Raw genomic sequence first — 23763 nt, 5'->3', positions numbered from 1 at the left:
CTCTAGACACTGCCCAAATTTACTGGGGACCAATTTCAGTAACTACTTCCCGCCGACATGATTTAGATATCGTCATAAAATTCATGGGACACATTTCAGCCTTTCATACTTCCCGGAAACCGTAAATCATGCTAATTAAAAGCGATCTTGTATTAGACGACGTCCCCCAACGTCGTCGGCTTTGTAGATTAATGAATTTGTAAAATTATTCCCGAAGAATGTTGGCGGAAAATCATTTTTCAGGAGGACTATTCGATGGGTAGATGGCGCTGGTCTCGGTCGGGCGGTTATTTATGGAGGCATACGGGCGTCTGATATGTGAGCAGAATGGGGGCTGAAAATTAATTACCGTTTGAAAATCGGGTTGGCTATGCCCCCTATATCGCGACTGGAGTCGCTGATATTTTATGGTGCCAGATAAGGTGGCCGCTTTGGCATTCTTGTGAGTTACGTTGGTTTCGGCCTGGAAATTGGTTACGCTCAGCTGAATAATTTTTTCGATGGAACAATGTAGGTTTTATACAAGGTTTTTTGATAAGTGAAATATCTGGATCTTTATCGTGAATCCATTTCGCGGGCTAGGAGTATCCTACATATTCCAAAAATGAATTGTTTAAATTTGTAGAAGGGTTAAAAACAGGACCGTCGCTAGCCAAACTAGGTAGAGATCCAATTTGCATCCCTTACAGAAGCTTAAATTAATATTGGATAATAGGGGTCCAGGGCCTATTCTATAGGGTTTCTACAGCCCCGGACAAAAAACGGCACCCTTGCAAGTTTTTTGGGTGCAAAAAAGCAGGGGGGTGCATTTGGTTAGATTGGTGAATTTGTATTCATAGATTATGTGTAAGAAACTTTTAAACTGAAAAGTAATTTAGAAATAAAAATTTTATTTTAAGTGTAATTATTTTTTATTGATTCGAATTTAAATCGAACAGATGATTTAGAAAACGTGGTATGTAATAAACAATGAACGTGTTCAGCTGAATTCTTATGAATAAATGATGAAATATATAAATTCTATACAGGTTTCATATCTTGCTACTGAGTGTCGACTCAGATTTGTTTTCTTCGGTATGATTAAATAAAACAACCGAATGAACCATTATTTTCAATTCGAATAGATATTGCAGACATTCTCAATGCAAAGATGTTTGAGATTAGTGAATTCGATTTAAAACAATCATTCGTGAAATTCATTGAAATTAAAATAAAATTTTTAATTAATTCTTCCAGGAATCCAGATTTCTCGGAAAAGTAGATAATGACGTTCTTCATTATTTGCCTCTCCTCTAGAGCGGGCCCTGCAGTTTCAAGTTCTTCTGCTCAGTTCTGATTCTATAAAAAGCTTATAAATTTTGTTTTTTTTCCTTTGAGATTATCGAGTAAAACAATCGGATTATGTGGATGGACCATTATTTCGAACGCTTCTATTCTCAAGGGTAGTTAATTAGATATAACAAATGAAAAATATTATAATTAAATGGAATGTGGAATGAAATAATAAAACTTCTTATATTTCTTAAGGTGGATAGGAATCGTTTCTCGAATATTTTAAATTCCCTTCTGAGGAATCAATTTTTTTGTTCGAAGAATTGAAAAGAAAAATGATCCATAAGCCGCCCCAACTGGCAATAAAATTCGGCATCGTTTAGTAAAGCGAAAGCCGACAAGCCTGATGAATGCATGTATTTTTTTTAGTGTCAAAAATAAATAAAAAAAATATATATATAAGAACCACTAGACTACCAACGGCAGAGTCGTGCATATTCTCTGTTTTGTTTTCCCGATGGAAAATTAACAATCAGAGTAATCATAGCAACAATAAACAGCTAGCAATATTCAATCATCACAATGTTTTCAACTGCAGTTGTTCAATGTTAGCACTGGCATATCTTGTTTTTTTCGCAAAATTAATAATTAAATGCATAAATGAAGGAATTCCGCCCATATCTCTCGAACCAAAAAATGTTTTTGACCTTTAAATGCTTGGGTCAGTCTGGACCTGACGATCTTGAAGACTTAAGGTGTTGAAAGTTATTAATGATTTTTGTACCTATTGACTTAAATTCAAGAAAATATTAGTGGGGTAGAGTCGCTCGGAAGTTGACACAAAGAAATTGAAAATTATAGGATTACCATTTGGAGACATATATCTTCTTAAGGGGGCGTCGACGGAAAACAAATTGAATCATTTCTTAATCTTGCTGATATACTGTCTGGACACCCTGTATGACCTTTTCGCTAGCGGAAGTGCAGCAAACTGTTTGCTCTTTAATTTTAAGATGAACTTTCGTCAAGTGAAGACCGAAATAATCAAATATTCTACACAGAACATAGAGTTTTGGATTGTTCTTGCTATTATCTTTTGAAACTCCGCAAGAACTACATTAACTACTGGGAAATTTTGTTCCATCAAAATTCCAACTTCCACAAGTATCCAAAACTATCTTTATGAAACCAAATAGAGAATATGTTTCATGTTGAAAATGATTTTCTTGAAATAAAAAGTTTTCTCAAATATGATTTTAATATGTGCTGAGTTCAAAAACTATTTTTATCAGCACTGATTTCGAAATACCGACTAATTCATGTTAGTTCTGATATTAACAGAATATAAAGACATACATAAAAATTGCATATGCATATCGTTAACGACCAGATTAGAAATTTTCTACTACAAATAAAAATCTTATTAGTAAATATAAATTTGGAATTAGGTATACCTAAATCAACCCTTTTATATTAGGTGCTCTGAATTACTCTGAATTACTTTTGTTTTTGGTATTGCAGATCACCCTACCTCCCATACCAGCTTCATCGCCACTAATACTACTACAGTAAGGAACATCGTTCGTTGGTCGTACTCGATTTAAAGATATTATTAAGTTTTCGCCACTATAAAATTTCTTCTTGAAGTATAGTATCAAACACTGAACTCAGACAATGACATTCACAAGCAGTACCTGTTTGATTAATCCCAATATTCCTTATATATCCTTATACATTATCGATATAGTAGGAGAGACTGGGGAGGGTTGATACATTTTTTACAAAATTGTTAATAAAAAATTTGTGTTTAATATTTACGAATCCATTCATGTCAGAGTGAAATTCAAGGACATCGTTTAAACGTTTAGCAATATTTAATAACTGAAATTGGAAATTTCAACCTTGATTATGGGTTCTTGAAATTATCGGTGCAAAGTGTCTCAAATCTCCCTATACATGGCAAGCTTGATACACTTAAAAGGAGGTTTGATACAATAAGAAGTAAGTTACAAGAAATAAGAAGAAATTATTCTTTTATTATCATAACACTACCAAATACCTACATAATTCGCAAGTTAACATTTTTATTTTATTACTGTCACTTGCACAGGCTGAATAGCACTCCATTTTCTGATGAGGATGACAATCCAGCTTGCATCTACTGCAATTCATTATTTTCGGAGTATATCGGAAAATTGATCTTTTTCATTTTCGTCCTAAGGATCCAAGTCATCAAACACCCTTTTTTTTTGTTTTTGCATTTCTGTTTAAAACTTTTCTTCTGAGGTGAGATCTACTGTATCAAATCTCCCTAAAAGACATATTTAGAAAATATAGGACGTGAACATATTATGATATTCGATTGAAGATCTGTACTACTGGCATCTTTGTTCTAGATGAAATGCGCATCAAGAATAAAGTGATGAATTTCGTTAGTTTTTGTTGATAAAGAGATAAAGCCTTACGTTTTTTATGCAAATTCTTACATCGAATATGCAGAAAAAACATTTTAAGCTTGAAAACTCTTGTTCGTGACGCGAACACTATTTCGACACTCATTGAGGCACTGCACGTGATTACGCCTTCGTCGAAGAACCGAGGAGGGAAATTTGAACGTATATCAAACCTCCCCTTGTATCAACACTCCCCAGTCTCCCATATAGTATAAGGAAGTTTTCAAGTGAAGAATGAATGTGAACTTCATAATAAATACTCAGAGATGATTTTTAGAACTATATTTGTAGTTATAACGACAAATATACACAGGTTGAAAATAAAAAAATTAAATGTAGCAAATCTCAAAAAATAGATCTGTTATACAAATTCTGAGGGATGTTTTGTTTCTGCAAAGAGTAAACCAGGAACAACTTATAAATCGTGGACACCAATATGTTTGTTGGTCTATGTGGAAATGTTTTTCAACTAAAAGTGAAATCAAGCCGTTTATGAATTTCATAATGAACTTTTATTGTTACCTGGATTTTGAAGACTAACTGAACTATCAAAAAGACGCAATTTGAGCACAGTAAGTTTCTGAATTATATGGCTTGGTCGAAAAAGTTTTATAAATCCACCCTGCTGTTTTAAAACTAGCCTAATGTCAAATACCGATTAAGTCATCCGGTGAAAATTGAAGTGTTTCATTATTTCAAACGTTCTACGAACGTTTGTAATCCCGCAAATTCGTCGAAATGTTCCATATCGTACGAGATTCACTTGTTGCCATCATTTTCAACAATTCGGCCTGGCCGCTTCGGACTCTTCACCCTTTCTGTGGCAATATTGAATGTGTGGAACAACCCCGTTGAAACGGAAGGAAATAATTAGCTTTTCAATGAGACCGGTGGACGGTGATATACGTCCGAAAGAATTTTCCGCTATGTTCAACATCGTGTTTGAAATCGTGTTCTGATTACGATGGATCGTTTGCACACTAAAGAATTGTCCAATTTGGATAGGGATAGTAATTACCTCGATTGGTGTGTGACGATACTAAGGGTAGCGATTACAGCTCAAAATATATCTTTATACTTTATTTGACAATTCAATTATACTAGTGTACTAGTCCTACTCCTGAAAAGACCTAACAAAAAATTTATTGATTTCGGAATATCGAAATGACACTAGATCTCCACTATGTTATGAACTAATTAATTAAAAATGTGTCATATTTTTCCATCTGATATTTTCGTAAAATTTGTTTGGAGAGAAGATTTCACAAGAATATAATTACATAATATATATGTTTTCGCATCTCAGAAATCATGAATAATGAAATAATAATAACGATGGTGCTTTCTCTGTTGTAGAAATACTTATTTCATAATGACTTGAGAATGGCTACAGACAATAGCCGAAACGTCGTCATTGCTGAATAAAAATAAAGAGTATTTCACTGGAATAAATTAGGTCACCTATACCCAATAACTCAATATATATTAATTAATTAATGAGAATAGGGCATCATAAAAACTTTTTTTTAATTGAACCACAAACGAATTTACATACCTGAATACAAAGTTAACAAAGCACAAGGTTAACAGAGCAAGGTGAGATATAAAATAAATACGCTTGAGAGATTGAACTGAACTTTGTATGACTATACAGTGAAGCGCAAGATAATGATTTAAAATAAAAAAGAAGTTTGTTAGCCCTTCTGCAGAGAATTTGTTTGAATCTTCATCAAATATTTCCTCAGTTACCAAAGAAAAATTCTAGCGTGGAAGGTAATTCATAGTCGTTGTTACATAATATAAGTAAAGTCGTCATTCTAGAAATTTTGAAAATTGGTGATTTTATAGATTTCGATGTGCTCTTTCTGTTTTTTGGTAATACGTCCTTTCTGACTCATTTTTAGATAAAATCATTTATATACCATATTGAACTGATTTTTTTTTTCCAATTTGTGTATCTACATTTTTTTTTAATCTTTAGTTTTGGTTTAGGAGCGCGGATACTTCAATATCCCTTTTCGCTAAAAAACTCATTTCCACACCACTTTGCGGTACAGTGAGCAAACCATTTTTCAACGTAGTGTCCCCTGTAGTCCCAATCCACCTGTAATGCCAAATTTCGCAATTTAGCGTTCTTCTTTTCTATACAGATTTTTTGCATTTTCACGCTTTCTGACATACTCTATCACATTTTCAATTTTTAACAAAATTTCTGGAGCTGAGGGCTTGAATATCTTAAAAGAAGTTAGCCCTATTTTGTTTCTGTTCCATTTAGATTGCTCTGCATTTTTTTTATTTTCCTTTCACTGCTGAACCTGGTGGTTTGGTATAAATGTTGTCGTTCTGGTGCTTCTGTTGGTGGTAGCGATTTAATATTGAATGTAATCTTATGATATGCTTATTTTTGAAGCATGCATATCTTCAAAGATATGCTTCTCTCACTTTTCACATTACTCTTACCGTGTAGTCTAAGAACACTGCATTTTGCAGCTCTAGCAATGATATCTTGATCAGCGTTTGGATTTTCGAATTATGCAATAACCTGCATGCATCTGCAAATGTATGCTTTCACTGGCTGTGATACATTATGTCCACTTTTTTATTAAGGAAAGAGGTAATTCATCAATATCCCTGAAAAATTCAAATTCACACGTCCAAACGCTGATCCAAGGATAATTGCTGAAGATGGAGAAATTACTCTTCTGTAACTATAGGTAAAAATGATATATAAAGTAAGAAAAGCACGAATAAAGGTATCCATGCTTCAAAAAATCAGCATATAGAATTTTGAATTTGCATCGCTACTCAGAATCTACAACAGCATGACAACATTCTTTCCTTATCTATCTCCAGGGTCAACAGTGGTATATATTAATGAACAAATGCAGAGCAATGAAGATGGAACAGAAACGAAAAATGGCTAATTTCTGTTACTTGAGCCCACAGCTCCAGAATATCCATTTCTTGTAAAAGGGAGTGTCAGAAAGCCTACAGATGCAGAAAAGCCGGGTTGAAAAAAGATGGCGCTAAATTTTGAAATTTGGCTTAACATGTCGATTAGATCTGTAGGGGACACCACAATGAAAAACGCGCAGCTTTCTCTATCTCAAGGTGGTTTGGAAATTAATTTTAACAGCCAAAACGCTTATTGAAGAATATTTCGCGGCGCCCTTACGCCAAAACTATTGGTTTTACAAATAAAAGTATACGTTCATACATTTTAGGAAATATGTTTTAGTTCAATAGAATTGTATTCGACCGTTTTTATCATGAAATGAGTCGAAAAGGAGATATTACCGAAAAACTTATTTTAGGTCCAATTTTTTTGAGATGGCGGCGGGAGAGTCAAAATAAAAAGGTAGTTGAAGTTAAAATGTATATCGAAATCTATAAAACCATCCTTTTTTCCGCACTAAATGACTAAAGACAATATTATGGATACTCGATTTCTTCAAAAAATGATTTGTCACACGATTTGCTGTCAGGAACCCAAATATTACATATCTCTCCGTTAGTTATTGGAAAAATCGATTTCACTGAAATTGAAAGAAGAAACATATATCTACTTGGTATCGGTCACTCGCTCATCAAATATTTATTTATTAATCGTAATTTTTCATGCCAACAATTCAAATAAATTCCACACATTACTTCTGTATACATATATAAATGTCTATCTCACGAAGAATTGTCTCGAATATGAGTGCTATTGCATGTGAGAGTTATTGAAATGTTCCACGAACGTTTATTGACGTCTAAATTTTCATACCTGAAGACCTCTCCAAGTGGAAACATGTGGAGCGGAAGCTTATGGATTTCGAGAGCGGAAACACCACTAGAACTGCGGCTATGAAGATGCATTACTCAAATTTCTATCGAAAAAAGACAAAATACAAAGGTTTTCCTCACCAAGCTCCAAGTAGAGTTGATTGATGGTATCATAGGTGTCCCAGTAATAGGGTGTACCACCGTCCTCGACGTTTTTCGCTTTTTGTTGTGCATTCTTGGCTTCCGAGGCTGATGCATTTGGAACGGAGCCATTCGGGTCCCTGGAAATATAAGGCATGCAATAAGAATTTAATGTACGACGCTGGCTTTCCGTATTTAGGAAAATGATTGTCAATCCTGAACTATGTATATCGGTTTTGCGGATATTCGTTCGAAATTGAGATTGTCAGACAGATAAGGACTCAAGAATAAGTTGGAAAACATGAATTAACATAGATCTTATGAATAATAATTTCCAGAAAAAAACAACTTTAAATGAATGTAAATGTAGATTTAATGAAATAAGGAACATTCAAAAAGTTCTTCTTTCCCAGAGAAAAATACATGTCACATTAAATGGCGAATGCTCCTAGAAGGAGCTATTTAAATTCAAAATTTTTTTTTTTTGGTAAAAGATAGATAGTATAGCAAGGAGTAAATGATTGAAATTTGAAGACAAAAACGAAGGATTTACAATTTTCTTTTAATAAATTTTTTAACAATGTGTTTGTCCACCGCGATTATCTATACACTCCCCAACACGTCTCAGCATTGATGCAATAAGATGGTATATTTCTTCTAGATGGATACTATCCCAAGCTACCAGTACTTCAAGTCTCAGAGCCGTCAAAGTCCATGGAGCCTTAGGTGAATTTCCTAGCCTTCTACCCATGATGTCCCAAACATGCTCTATCGGCGAAAGATCGGGGGATCTGGGCGGCCATGGCAAAAGATTCACATGGGACGCTTCGAAAAAGTTTAAACCAACTTTGGCAACGTAAAGTCAGGCATTATCTTGTTGAAATATTGGATTCTCGAGCCGGTTAAGGTAAGGGAGAACATATGGCTCCACTTCTCCTTCGGTAATGCTGCAGTCCAAAAGACCTTATCCGGCGGTAAACCGTTCGAACAGTTACAGGATGGCCTTGTTCTCCTAACTACTCATCAGCCAAAGATCGAGTTGTCGCAAATCGGTCTCTAATGGCCATACATCTTAGACGTCGATCTTGAACTTCATTTGTGCCTCTTCGACGTCCGGCGCCTACTCTTCTTCGATTTTGGGCATTATCAAATCACGCTTGACAACATCTCATAACAGTAGTTGGATTTCTGTTCTGGCGGTTAGCGATTTATCGAAATGACAACCTCTCCTCCTGTAAACTAATAATTAGACCTTTCAAATTCAATCAGCTGGCGATGATTTCCGGGTACACGTGCTCTATGCATTTTAACAGAAACTAAACATCGACTTTGGATCTCCTCGAACAGTTGGTTTGATGTAAAATTCAAAAAACTTGCAAAAAACGACTACAATATGCAAGTAACAAAAATTTATTACATGAAAAAAACTTCACGATTTTTTTTCCAAATTCAGTCATTTGTTCCTTGCTATACTATCTATGTTACACCGAAAACAAAAATTTAATTCAAACAGCTCCTTTTGAGTGTTGCCGTTTCTTTGTCATTTAGTATAATTCAAATATTGTACCAAAATATGAAACAACTTCTGTCAACAAAAAATATTCCTCGTGATTTCTGAAGACTTCAGGATATTCAACTCCGGGGAGACAAATTGACATAATCTAGTCTTCATGCAATTCAGATAGAATATTGTTTTTAACATAACCAGTTTCCTCCTCAAAATATGAAGCGACAGAGTAATCAAGTTCGAATGATGAAGACTGATAAAAATAATTCTGCAAAAATTTAATTGTATTCAACGTTATCATATGAAGATAATTCATTTCAATAAGAATTCGAGTATATCTGAAATATTGAGGAGATTTCATAAATTTAAAGTTATGCATCTATTGAAAACATGACAATTATACCAGAATACCAGATAGTATGTAATGAATTGTAAACATTTGTCTCTTTTTTTCAAAATTGCGTCTCCTACAAGGTTCTCTGTAATACAATTGAATGAGGGTGTTTTAGCCCTTTTTAAGTTATTATGATTTTTGGTTTTGGCAACGTCGCGCATTCTGGGAAAGCGAGACGTATGTTTTGTCAGATGAAGTAATAAGATGTATCGGTTCATCGGCGGTCGGAAAGAATAGTTAAAGGTTGTTAGTATAAAGTTTTCGGTGTTAATCAAAACGGTTTTGATTATATTCACGGACATTTTAAATATATTAGGATTACAGTTCATTAGAAGGTCAGTTTGCATTGTATAAGTCCCATTTTGTTCCATTTCAATCCTTTACCCTGTTCCTTTACTTTCTTATACAGTGCGGTGCTGTGTGGAATAGCAGAGAGCAGTTTATATTGGTAAGATTATTATAACATCATTTTATTGGTTCAAATATAGGGAAAATGCAACATTTTTTGGTTCTTCGAGCACGGGTTTTTTGAACTTCAATTCAAGTTTCGGTTACATGTATTTTAGTTTATATCGGTATACGGAGTTTCGGAACTCATTTTCATTTCATTCCTAATTGTATTCGGAAATATTAATTCAGTTTATTTTGTTCGTTCATACGGTATTGAGCGAAGTAAAAACGTGCGGTAGTTTTTGTATTTTTTCAGCGGTTATCAAATACGATTCGAGTCCCAGAGTAAGCCTTGTTGCCAAGCGTACACAAAAGTATTCAATTCACAGTTTAGACTCGCGGGGTTAGTTTTCGAGTATTCTGCGCACTTGACTTTCAACACAATGGGTGTAACGTCAACTGAACGGAAAATGAAGATGCTTATTGCTAAGAAAGAATCTTTATTTTCGATACTGCAGAATTTATTGGATTTGTCAAAATCATTAACAAGTGAAGTAGCTAAAACTAAATTTTTAACAATGGTCAGTTCAATCAATTCAACAAAGAATGACCTACTGAAAATAATAGACGATATAACAGAGCTCAGTTTTGAAATTAATGATGAATTCGAACCAGACTTTAATATATTTAGAACTATTGATGAAATGTGTTGTCACATTCAATTTTCAGCGGCTAAATTGGAACGAGAACAAATTCAGAAAGATGTTTCTTCGGTTAATGTTGAACCTCAGGGATTGATACGTAATCTTCCTACACTACCGAAGATTGAATTGCCGGAATTTTCGGGAAATATTAGAGAATGGGAAACCTTTTATTCAATATTCAAGAGTTTGATACATGAAAATAAATTACTTACGGATACTGATAAAGTGAATTATTTGGTAGGTCGTTTGAAAGGATCTGCGTTGACTATTTGTTCTTCATTAGCTCCTACTGGAGAAAATTATGAAATAATTTGGAATTCGCTTGTGGAAAAATATCAGGATAAGCGCGCTCTTGCAACTAATTATCTACGCCAAATTTTAGAGTTCAAATCGATACAGGGTGAGTCATCTAAGGGTCTCAATATATTTTTGGAAAAATTTGATTGTGCGGTACAGGCTTTGAAAAAGCTTAAATTAGATGATATGTCGGACTTCATTTTAATGCATCAGGCCCTTTCTAAGCTTGATTCTGATACGGTGAGATCGTTTGAAATGACTATTAGGGGTAATGGAATACCTACCTATGAAAATGTGATTAAGTTTGTGAAGGAACAATCGAAAATTTTGGCTCTAAATCAGCAATCAACCATTAGTAGAGGTGATAGCTATAAAACTCGTAATTCGAAATCCTTTTTTGTACATCAAAATAATTCTTGCGTAGGAATGGATCGGTCGAATATATGTATTTTTTGTAATCGGAAAAATCATTCGTTGAGTAGATGTGATAAATTTAAACAACTATCGCCATCTAAACGATATGCTATAGTGCGGGATAACAACTGGTGCTATAATTGCTTATCGCCAAATCACGGGGTAAGAGACTGTCCTTCAGACAAATTATGTTCAGAGTGTTCCAGAAAACACCACTTCCTATTACATTTGGGACGTATACAGGGTGAACTGGAAAAATATCCAAATTCGAAATCGGATTCGAATACAAATACGTTGGTTTCAACAGATAACAATTTTTGTGCTACTGCTATGGGTGATCGGGATACTCATACGGTTTTATTGTCGACGGTTGTGGTAAATGTTTTGAACGGTTCGGGTGGTTTGAAAAAGGCTAGGTTTTTAGTAGATAGTGGCAGTCAGGTTAACTTACTCACTTATAGGTGTTGTAAGAAATTAGGATTGAAGTTTTCACAATGTTCAACGTCAATTCATGGGGTTGGATTCAGTTCAAATTCAATTAAAGGTTTTACAAGTATTATTGTTTCGTCTAGGTATGATTTTACTAAGAAATATTCTATTGAGGCATTTTTAGTAGATAAAATTACGGATAAACTTCCTATAGCTAAAATTGATCGCGGTGTTTTAAAGAATTTTGGAAATATCCAATTGGCAGATGAACAATTTGACGAACCGGCTGAAGTTGATGGCATTATGGGGGCGGATCTTTTCGCGATTATTGTGGGTAATTCGGTACCCTCAGCATCGGGATCTCCAGTGGCGGTACAAACGGTATTTGGTCATATGATTATGGGAAAGGTTCGTAAGTTAGAGTCAAAGGGGGAGTTCGGTGTATTCTTCAGTTTAAGCGAGGAGTGTCGGTTAAATGAATTGGTTAATGAATTTTGGGAGATGGAACAAGTTCCAAAGAATATTTTGCCGGACCCAGCAGAAGTAATATGCGAAAATTTGTTTTCTACATCTTTTAGTAGAGATTATGAGGGACGTTTCACGGTAGCGCTTCCTTTTAAGAATTCTCCGAATACTTTGGGTAATTCTAAGACAACGGCATTGATTCGGCTCTATTCATTAGAAAGAAGGTTAGCGAAATGTCCGGAGTTTCGTTTGAGTTATAATGAGATAATGAAAGAAGCAATTCAGTTAGGATATATGCATTTGGTTGAGGATGAATATTTAAAAGATTCAGATTCTGCATATTACATTCCTCATCATGCTATTGTTAAGCAAGGTAGTTCGAGTACGCCAATTCGTGTGGTTTTAGATGCTAGTACATCATCCGATAATGATGTTTCGTTGAACGACATTTTACATGGTGGTCCAAAACTACAAACCGATTTATTTTCTTTATTGCTGAATTTTAGGTTGTTTCGAATAGCGATTACAGCGGATTTTCGACGAATGTATCATCAATTAAAATTAGTTGATTATCAATGGAGGTTTCAAAGATTGCTTTGGCGTTTCAGTCCTGATGATCCGGTTCAGGTATTTGAATTCAATCGTTTAGCACTTGGGGTGAAATCAAGTCCATATTTAGCTCTTCGTACTATAAAGCAATTGATAAAAGAAAATGGATGTAGTTATCCTTTAGCAACGAAAATAGTTTCGACAGATGTTTACATAGATGATTTGGTTTGCAGCATTCCTTCGGAAGGGGAAGCATTTGATTCGTATTCACAATCAGTGTCATTATTCGCAGAAGGAAAAATTGAGTTAGTTATGTGGTCTTCTAACTCTTTCGATTTATTGAAGTTAATTCCTAATGATCAACAACTTGTAAATTCGGTAACATTTGGAGCGGAGACAAAAACTGGGTGTTATGTATCTATTCAAAATGTAGCGAATGAATCGCTTTATACAATGTTTTCGAGAGTTTCGTCTTGGATTTCTATTTTGCGGATTACGGTTTGGTTACTTAGATTTTTGAAGAAGCCTCCCAAGAGAAAATTTATTATAGCAGATGATTTGAAAAAAGCGGAGATCGTATTGATAAAAATTGTTCAGAATAAAGCATTCGGATCGGAAATAAGGTTATTGAAATCAGAAAAAGAGATCTATGGAAAATTACGCAAATTGACTCCCTTCATCCAAGATGGAGTTCTCAGGGTGGGGGGGCGATTAGAAAATTCTTCGCTCAAGTTTACTAGGCCACACCCTATTCTACTTCCAGGCAAAGATCCTTTTACAGTAAAATTAATTCAATACTATCATAAAATAAATCTCCATACTGGTTCATTTCTTTTGGAAGCGTTGTTGAGACAAAAATATTGGATAGTGGGTGGTCGTAATGTTATACGACAGCAAATACATGCCTGTAATCATTGTTTTAGGTTAAAGCCCAGAAATAATTATCCTCTGATGGCGAATTTGCCTGCTTCAAGGGTGAATTCTACTAAAGTATTTTCTCAAACGGGGGTAGATTACTTTGGACCGTTCGAAATATTACTCGGTAAAAATAGAAAAACTCAAGTTTATAAGGGATATGTTTGTTTGTTTATATGTATGAGCGTAAAAGCAGTTCATTTGGAACTCGTCAGTTCCTTATCTACACATCATTTTTTGCATGCCTTCAAACGGTTTTTATCTCGAAGGGGTACTTGTAATGTTCTGTACTCAGATAGGGGCACTAACTTTGTGGGTGCTAAAAAAGTTCTTCGCGAAATTAATGAATTTATTAATTCGGATCAATTCAAAACTTCTTTTCAAAATGAATTATCTTTGAATGGTATTGATTGGAAATTTAATACGGCCGGGGCACCCCACATGGGCGGTTTGTGGGAAAGCAACGTTAAATCGGCTAAGAATCAGATCTATAAGGTAATAGGTACTCAGATACTAACTTTTGAAGAGTTCAGCACTCTTCGGAACAAATGCTCAAATATTGAAGTTGGCACGGTTGTCATATTAAAGTGTGAAAATTCGCCATCACTGCATTGGCCATTGGCGTTAGTCACAGCGGTCCATCCCGGAAAAGATGGTATAGTTCGTAATGTAACGCTGAAAACGAGTAAAGGTACCTCTACACGACCTGTAGTAAAGGTATGTCCTTTACCGACCCAGTAGTCAGAAGAGTTGACTACTACATATATATTTTTTTGTAGGTTAATCTTTTTGTTTCTTTTTTGGTGAAATTTTTTCTAACAGGGGATGATTTTGACAAGTTCATTTATGAAAGGTATTTGATTTCAAAGTGACTGAAATCGAGTTTTCAGGGCGGGGGGTATGTTTTAGCCCTTTTTAAGTTATTATGATTTTTGGTTTTGGCAACGTCGCGCATTCTGGGAAAGCGAGACGTATGTTTTGTCAGATGAAGTAATAAGATGTATCGGTTCATCGGCGGTCGGAAAGAATAGTTAAAGGTTGTTAGTATAAAGTTTTCGGTGTTAATCAAAACGGTTTTGATTATATTCACGGACATTTTAAATATATTAGGATTACAGTTCATTAGAAGGTCAGTTTGCATTGTATAAGTCCCATTTTGTTCCATTTCAATCCTTTACCCTGTTCCTTTACTTTCTTATACAGTGCGGTGCTGTGTGGAATAGCAGAGAGCAGTTTATATTGGTAAGATTATTATAACATCATTTTATTGGTTCAAATATAGGGAAAATGCAACAGAGGGTATATTGACATTTTCATTTAATAGTTGCAGTAAAATTTGTGAATTTCGTTGAATCGACAAGTTAAAACCTCTAATTTTCCACGACAATTTCAAAGTATTCATTCCTCGATGCAAAATGGCGAAAGCGCAAACTTCAAAACTTAGTCTTATCAGTGGTGATAGAACTAGAAACTATAATCTATGGTTATTCCATAATCAATACTCGAATATCTTGGAAAACTAGTGAGTGATTCGTGTGGTTCAAATTGCTCCACGAAAAAGGATCTATGAAAAAAAAATCACCGTAGAACATAAATTTTCAACTCTTGCTCCGGGAGCAACATCGTTTGAAATCTGATAGGTCGATGTATTCCCCATGGAATTGTTAACGATATTATACAGCGTACTCAGCTTCTTCACTTTATATCTGTTCAAGAATCCTCCAACACATTCAAGTTATTTATGTTTGCATCAAATGTAGTAAACAAGAAGTTCGGCTTGGGTTTTTCAGGGTTGTAATAAAAACGAATGATTTTTGAATGACGCAGTCAGCATTACAGCGACCTCCAAAGTTTTCATTACTGTTTCGCGAACTTTTTAGGACTGTATATATGAAAAATTATTATTTCGGATTTAATGAGGAAAAGATTATTTTACGACTATATACAAAAAGGATGTTTGTTGATGAAAATGCATGAATTGAATATTTATTACTTTTGGATCAAACGGAGTGAGGAGGTTAGATATTTCATCAAGTATGAACATACTTTTCAACTATATTATTTCTACTTCTACTATACATTTTCTTTATTTATTTTCATATTTTCGAATATAAATCAATTATTTATTATTGAACATTCATTCAAATAAAAGTCAATATAAATCGTCAATTCCAATCAAATATTGATTGGTGTATACTTTCAAATCTCCTACAAACATCGTAATTGTGAGAAGAAAACAAATTATTAAAATAAAGAGGGTTTTCAATGAGAAATTTCAACTCGAATATCAGCTGGAAAGGTAGCTGTCCGTGGAATAATATACGCTTCAACAATGCATTGGAATTGGTTACAAAATGATAAGAATTTTTAGTCATAAGTCGCAAAACTAAACCACCTTTGGGTCACCGTGAAGCAGTTACTCGGTTGGCAATGGAAAAACTGGCGAAAAAGTTTGAGTTTTTTGGAAAAGTTTATGATGTGAATGTTTTCTTAATTGGTGATTTGAGCAATATTTTAGTTCGTTTTTCTAAAGTTTGTGTCCCATATATCATTCAAATAAACATATTTCAATCTTTAACAGTATATTTTTTCACATACACTGCGCAAAAGAATTAACGCACATTATGGAAATCTCAAATTTATTCTACAACTGAAGGTGTTCTCAATGATAATAATTTTTATCAGAATTATGCATGCATATGTTATCCACTTTCAACGTTTTTCTTCAATACAGATGTTTTTTCCCAGCAGAAATAAAAAAAAAAGAGATTATCAGAATTTGAATGTATTGGCTCCATTCTGAAATCAGTTGTACTCGATCAATTCTAGTGATCAATAGTTTTTCTTTCGTTTGATTTTCTACACTCGATCGCTATGCAACGCGAAACTTGCAATTTGACCCAAGAAGAATGTGCCCAAGCGGTAGTTTTGCCACAAAAAGAGTGGACATACACAAGAATTGCAGAAAGGTTTGAAGTTTCCCATACAAGTGTGTCCAGAATGTTGCAGCGACTCAGGGAGACAGGTATGAATGTCCGAAGACCAGGACAAGGTAGACCACGGGTAACAACTGCCATTCAAGAACGTTACTTAAGAGTTCCATCGTTGAGACAACGGTTTGCAACCGCTCGCCTCCTTCAAAATCAGCTTGAGCAAACTCATGGGATGCAAATTAGCACTCAGACAATAAGAAATCGCCTCAGAGAATATGATTTAAGGCCTCGTGTCGTGGCAAGAGGCCCAGCTCTTACCCCAACCCATCGAAGGGCGCGTTTGGATTTTGCGAGAGAGCATATCCATTGGGAAAAGGCTGATTGGGAAAGAGTGCACTGAGCATATCTTTCATGTGGACGTCTGTATACAAGGGAACGTCGATCACAATGGTAGAGGCAGAATCTAGACTCATCTGTGAAGAGAACTCTTTCCCAATCAGCTTCTCCATCTTCGACGTGTCAATGTTTGGTGCATTTTGTTGGCGTGTTGGTGTGATTGGACCTCACTTATTGGAAAATGAGGCTGGTGTGACTGTAACAGTGAATGGATTGCGCTACCGTATATTAATATGGACGACTTTTATTTTCAACAAGATGAAGCTACTCACCACACAAGTGACGAAGGAATCGCAATATTGCAAGAACAGTTTCCTGGCTGAGTTATTTCTCGAATATGTGAATTGGCCACCGAAATCTTGTGACTTTTAGGCTTTTTTTGGGCTCAGGTGAAATGAGAGGTTTCTGCCAATGCTTCACAATCGATTTCAAGACATTGAAAATGAAATTCGTGAAATTACAGAAGACGTATAGCCGAAAATATTTGAATTGGTCATAGGAAATTTCATGAAAAGTATAATTATGTGCAAGCGTAACCGTGACTGTCATTTGGCTGATATCCTTTTCCATCGGTTATGGCATACCTTTCTCTGCACAATGAAGTAAGCAGGCAGTGGTTTCTCTTGAAATATTCATCGTTTTCATCAAAATGAAACTCCTCATTGAGAAACCTCTCAGAATAGTATTGATGAATAGAGAACTCTTATTTTTCATCAACAATTTATTACTATTTCACTCAAATATTTTTTCGAGAATTTCGGGATCTTCTAATGATTTTCAAATTAATTTTTGAATAACCAAATCCTGAGAATTATTAAAATTTATCTCCCTAAAGGATTGACTATGTTCTCTAGAAATAACAAAAAGTTGAGGTCGATAACATACAATTTTAAGTATATAGGTAAGCAATGAATGTCGCTAGCAATTGGTACAAATCAATCGATTCGATTGATCACGCATCACTTAAAACAGATAAATGTTATTGTCCAAAGAAACTGAAGCAAGAAAATCAGACCCCTCTATAAATTCTCTTCTCTACACAATGCCCCAATGTTTACAGGTGAAACGGAAGATAACATCGATAAATCACAATAAGGGGATATGAAAGCTCCACGAGAAATAATTCAGTCACATAACTCCGCAATTTTCCGATGAAAGGCCTTCGACACATACGGGGAAAAAAACGGATAGAATACCGTTACGTGACCGCAAACATTCTATGATTTAAACGGTGTCGACGTAACCGGCAAACATCGATCGGAAAAATAAGAGGTATATCGGAAAGAGGTGTAGGATTTGTAGAATGGATGGAACGAACAATATTGTTACGATTTTTCTGGAATTTAGGATTTTGATTTCGTATATGAAAAACTTAGATTAATAAAGAAGGAATTGAACAACAAATAAATAAGAAATAAAGTATGAAAAAATGAGAAAAAATTTAAGGTAAAGTTACAATAAAATGAAAATTTGCAATGAATACAACTGTGTATTCTTGAACAAGTTGCAGAATGGGCTTGTATTCGAACACGAATGCGAAATTGAGTGTTGGAATTGCCTTCTGCAACGAATATTAGACAATATTTTCCCTATTTCACTCAAGATTTGTGGAATATTGTCGAAATTTAATATAAGTTAATATTGTATCTTGGCAGTTGGTGTGTCTGTTACGAAATTTGAATTCGAATCTTACGTTTCGAATTTTGAAATAATTCGCAATTACGCATCAAATTCGTGAATTATGTTTGTCGAAATCAATTTAACACCACCCGAATTAAGAGATATTGCGAATATGTTGCAAATCATTTCATTATACTCAAATTATATTATGTTGACAATTGACGTGCATTGAAATTTAATAGGATCAGTGTACACAACCACAAAACGAAATAGTGAATTCTGTTTTATTAGGCAGCAATGTAGTAAATTGACTGCCGCAGCTGATAGTTCATAGCCGTGCGTAGCGAGGCTAGAAATTCAGTTGAGACAGTCAATCTACTTTGCTGATGAGTTGAACATATAATTTTTTCTCCGATTGTATATGGAGATATATGTATGTAGGCTTGGTTAATCGATCGTCTAGAGGTATGATTCGATTACCTGGCCTTTCGTCTTTTTCTCCGTGACTTTGTTGGATTTGTAATAATTAAACTCTTTTGAATTATAAACATCTATTCACAAAGCCCCACTTACAGTACAAACACAGTTTATACGGTACTGAATTTCGTCTTTAACTCGTTTGTTAATTACTCGAATCGTCTTCGATATTTCACGTCTTTGTCTTTTTACAAGTTTCGGTCGTCTCGTCCTTGATTTGTTCGCGACTCGTCTTAGCCTAGTCCGCGAACCGTCTTTTCGTCTTAAATTTCAACCGGCAGAACTTACTCTTACTTCGACTTAGACCGAAGTTTTCTCGTCTTCGACTTAACTTGAACTGACTCTCGACCCCAACTTACTTCGTCCCCTGACCGCAACTTACCCCGTCCACTCTGAATATCCTTCCCTCCTTCCGGCTTGACCACACCCTTAGGGAAAGTACCATCCCCTATTCCAATAAGAATTTTGCCGTACTGCCCACAAAGATCTTCGCGGATTCCTGGAAATCGAATATTCTCGAAGGACTAGAACCTGATACACAGATGTGACACATCTGGTACGACCGTGTTGTCTTCGAACTCCCAACCCCCCAGTAAATCTCTTCAAGATTTACAACTCCATGACATATCTTCGACACCTCGAAGAATAACACATCCTTTTCACATTATATAATAATAAGTTTATTCACCAAAAAAATGTTTTACATAGATAACAAAAGAATAGTTGAGATGTAAATAAACATTGAAATCCCACTAAAACTAAAGTTGCGCGTGGACAATAACAATTCGTTCCCTGTAAATTCATTGAAACTGTCTTGCCCTCGACACAACTTATAGGCCTCCAAGCTTTCGGTTGACCATCTCAATTATTCACAGGGAACAATAACTGGATCCTACATTTATGTAGGATATTGTATTTGCAAATTTTTAAAATTCTCACAATCTTTGCAATGTTTTTTTTTGTATCGATAAATTAAAACAGAATTTGATACAAATCGCAATTTTTGGAATGGTTGGTCGCTATGGAAATGTATATGCCCATAATAATTTTAGGATGACAACTCATGAAATGTTTTATTCCCATAAAAAATAATTATCTTTCTGCCTAGGCAAGTTATTCTTTACTTTGCTACATAAGCAGGAAAAGTAATACTTTGCTGATTGATATGTGTCTGGAATAGTGTTTTTTAAAACAAGTTGCAGAATGGGCTCCTATTCCAGCACGAAAGAAAAATTTCGAACGCATGAGTGTTGGAATTGCCTTCTGCAACGGGTATTAGACGATATTTTCTCTATTTCAGCCAAGTTGTGTGAAATATTATCGAAATTCAAAATATACATCCTAGTGATTTTTGTATTGTATCTTGGCAGTTGGTGTGACTGTAACGAATATTGACAGATTAAGGAATTTGAATTGGACGTTTCGAATTTTGAAATAATTGATAATAACGCATTAAATTCGTGAATTATGACTGACGTAATCTATTTAATACCACCAGAATTAGGATAAATTGCGAATAATGTTGCAAATAATTTCACTATATCCAAATTTGATAATATTGACAATTGACGTGCGTTGAAATTTGAAAGGATCGGAAGTCAGAGTAGACAACCACAAAATGTAAAATATAACTGAGAACAATGATGTAATGCGTTCATTACAGCACTCTCTTTAGTATTATATTGAACTCATTACGATCTGAAATAGAGAAAATGAATTATTGCTGTCAATCGCAGATAAAATTGTTTGCATTCCAAAAGTGAACACAAAAATCACCCTACCGTCCCACCTTCAGTAGACTGGGAAGTGAAAAATTGAAAAATTATCTCTTTCGTACTGTAGCGATTCACAATGAATTTCTCGCTTTTATTGATGACAAATGTCAATATTTCATAAGTCTCGAATAATGGGCCTTTTTCAACCTCCACCTCCGAACGTTGTCGACGTGTCCGCGAAGCATCGATCGGAAAAATATAATGGAAGGAAACGCTCTGCTCGTTCCGGTTCGGAAGTTTATGAAAGTCACTGGTAACTCGATTGGTTTCGCGTTTCAGCCTTCAATTTTCATTACGTCGCCGGTAATTGGGGGTGCATTAGGATATCTTCGCGTGGGCCATCGCCTCGAAACAGTTCCATCGGTGCTGGTTATATTAGTTTTTTTTTTGTATCGTTGGAGATGGAACTTCATTGAATAGGATTTCCTTACTGGAATCGAACTTAATTTAAGGAAAGCAGTTTATGTTGTGACTTTATCGAGTCCTTGAAAATGATCATTGGAAATGGGATAAATAGATTTGTGTTAATTTAAAACTCAGTTATGGATTTAGTCGGAGATTATTCTTTATGCAATTCTGCAGTTTTTCTTACAATCTTCGAGGTGGGAAATGTGATATAATTTTTTTTCAAGTTTATAAGATTACAGGACCACTCACCGCATCGAAGATAAATTAGCTCTCGGTAAAATTGCTTGTGAAGGTTGTTTTTTTTAGAGCTATAGAACTTTAAATTGCAATAAAACAACCATGGATTATTCGATTGACATGAATTTTATTTATCCGCAAGATAATCTTGTGACATTACATTTTAAATATGATTTTTGCCATATGACCGCCACGGCTGGCTCGGATGTAGTCCAATCTGGACATCCAATTTGCGATGACTTTTTCCAGAATTTGTGGCCGTATATCGGCAATAACACGACGAATGTTGTCTTCCAAATGGTCAAGGGTTTGTGGTTTATCCGCATAGACCAATGACTCTACATAGCCCCACAGAAAGTAGTCTAGCGGTGTTAAATCACAAGATCTTGGAGGCCAATTCACAAGTCGAAAACGTGAAATTAGGCGGTCACCAAACGTGTCTTTCAATAAATCAATTGTGGCACGAGCTGTGTGACATGTTGCGCCGTCTTGTTGGAACCACAGCTCCTGGACATCATGGTTGTTCAATTCAGGAATGAAACAGTTAGAAATCATGGCTCTATACCAATCACCATTGACTGTAACGTTCTGGCCATCATCGTTTTTGAAGAAGTACGGACCAATGATTCCACCAGCCCATAAAGCGCACCAAACAGTCAGTTTTTCTGGATGTAACGGTGTTTCGACATACACTTGAGGTTTAGCTTCACTCCAAATGCGGCAGTTTTGTTTGTTGACGTAGTCATTCAACCAGAAATGAACTTGAACATCTTGAACAGTAATGCCTAAAGTTATATACCTCGAAGAAAAACACCCTATATTATTATGTATGGGATGCTCAAAATAAATCTTTTAAAATTTAAAATGAATCTTGTTAAGAAACTGTGAATTTGTGAACCAAATCACGTGTGCAAAGATGATAAGTCCACTATGGCGATAAGTGATTCCAACAAGCACAGAAGATATACAGGTTAAGTCTCAAGATATCAAGTTCTTCAGTAATTCGCAAAAAATCGAACGGTGAATTTTATTCATTTTCAGATATTTTCAAACATCAATATCCATTGCGATTGATTATATTAATTTTGATATCTTAGGATTCAACCTGTTTAGCTTCTGTTCTTGCAGGAATTATTTTTCTCTATAGCTGAGTTCAGTCAACTATATGAACAATCGATTCATACGCGATTTGGTTTATATTTCCGAAAAACTTCATTAATTTGAAATTTTAGAAAAGTTATTTTTAACACTCAATATAATCTAAATATTCTAAACGGTTGAATATGAAGTGGCGATGTAATAAAGATATTCAATCAGCATCTCGAGTTCTACAATATATAGAAAATGCCAAAAGCCAATTTCCCTTTGATGCGATAAGTCGTCCTTTAAAATTTAACTGTTAAATAATTTTTTGTCGATTGAAAGAAAAGATAATCCATTTTGTTTTAGTGATTACTCTTACTGATGGATATTTCAATAACAGGTTGAATTTTGATATTAAAATTGAAGAGAGGAAGCTTCATTCGAGAGGAAGAAACTTACAATCCTCCAAAGCTTGTACAATTTGTTTCGATTGGAATTGATTGGTCATTGCTATGCCAATGATCCACAATCGATTCAATTCCTTGAATATTGAATTCGTGAAGTTATCGAGGACATACAAAGGTTCTATTTTATTTTGCACGTGACCCCAAAGAAAAAAGTCGGACGGTGTTGAATCACAAAATCTTAGTATCCAATTATGATTACCACGTCGACAAATAACACTGTCAGAAAATATTTGTTGCAATATCTCAATATATTCCAATTCCAGCTATAAATTATTAATCAGAGCTAGGTAGCGCAATTCATTCATTGTAACAGTTGTTTCATTTTTGTTTAGCAAGGTCCAATCACACAATCGACGAGGAATCGACAAACCTGGGTTTTCATCAACACTAACAGCTAGAGCAGCAATATTCTTAATTGTTTTTGAGAGACGCACATGATTCTTCACATCACTAATTTGTCCGAACTAATAATTCCACCAGTTTCACTATTGCCTGCAAATCGCAACATAACAGACCCATTTTCGAAGCTTTTGGTGATGAATACGACACTTACGACAACGTCAAGCGAAAACGGTCGAGGTCGATACGCGGAAACGGTGACCATGATATGACGGAGATTGATGGCAGAAATGTTTTGCTATGTGTTTGGTGGGAATGGCAGGGAATTAT

The 23763-nt window shown here is 35.0% G+C and overlaps 1 protein-coding gene across 3 annotated transcripts in view; it reads right to left on the bottom strand.

The window, feature by feature from the left end:
• LOC123677556 (neuroligin-1-like) overlaps positions 1-23763 on the bottom strand; it is a 536762-nt gene that overhangs the window by 26168 nt on the left and 486831 nt on the right. For all 3 annotated transcript variants that reach the window (XM_045614141.1, XM_045614140.1, XM_045614142.1), the window contains one exon: positions 7635-7774. In XM_045614141.1, coding sequence (XP_045470097.1) covers positions 7635-7774 — 140 coding nt within the window. The remainder of the gene's footprint in view (positions 1-7634; positions 7775-23763) is intronic.

The sequence above is a fragment of the Harmonia axyridis genome, chromosome 4 (assembly GCF_914767665.1).
Source record: "Harmonia axyridis chromosome 4, icHarAxyr1.1, whole genome shotgun sequence".
NCBI classification, from domain to species: domain Eukaryota; kingdom Metazoa; phylum Arthropoda; class Insecta; order Coleoptera; family Coccinellidae; genus Harmonia; species Harmonia axyridis.
This window is presented reverse-complemented; position numbering and strand designations above follow the sequence as displayed.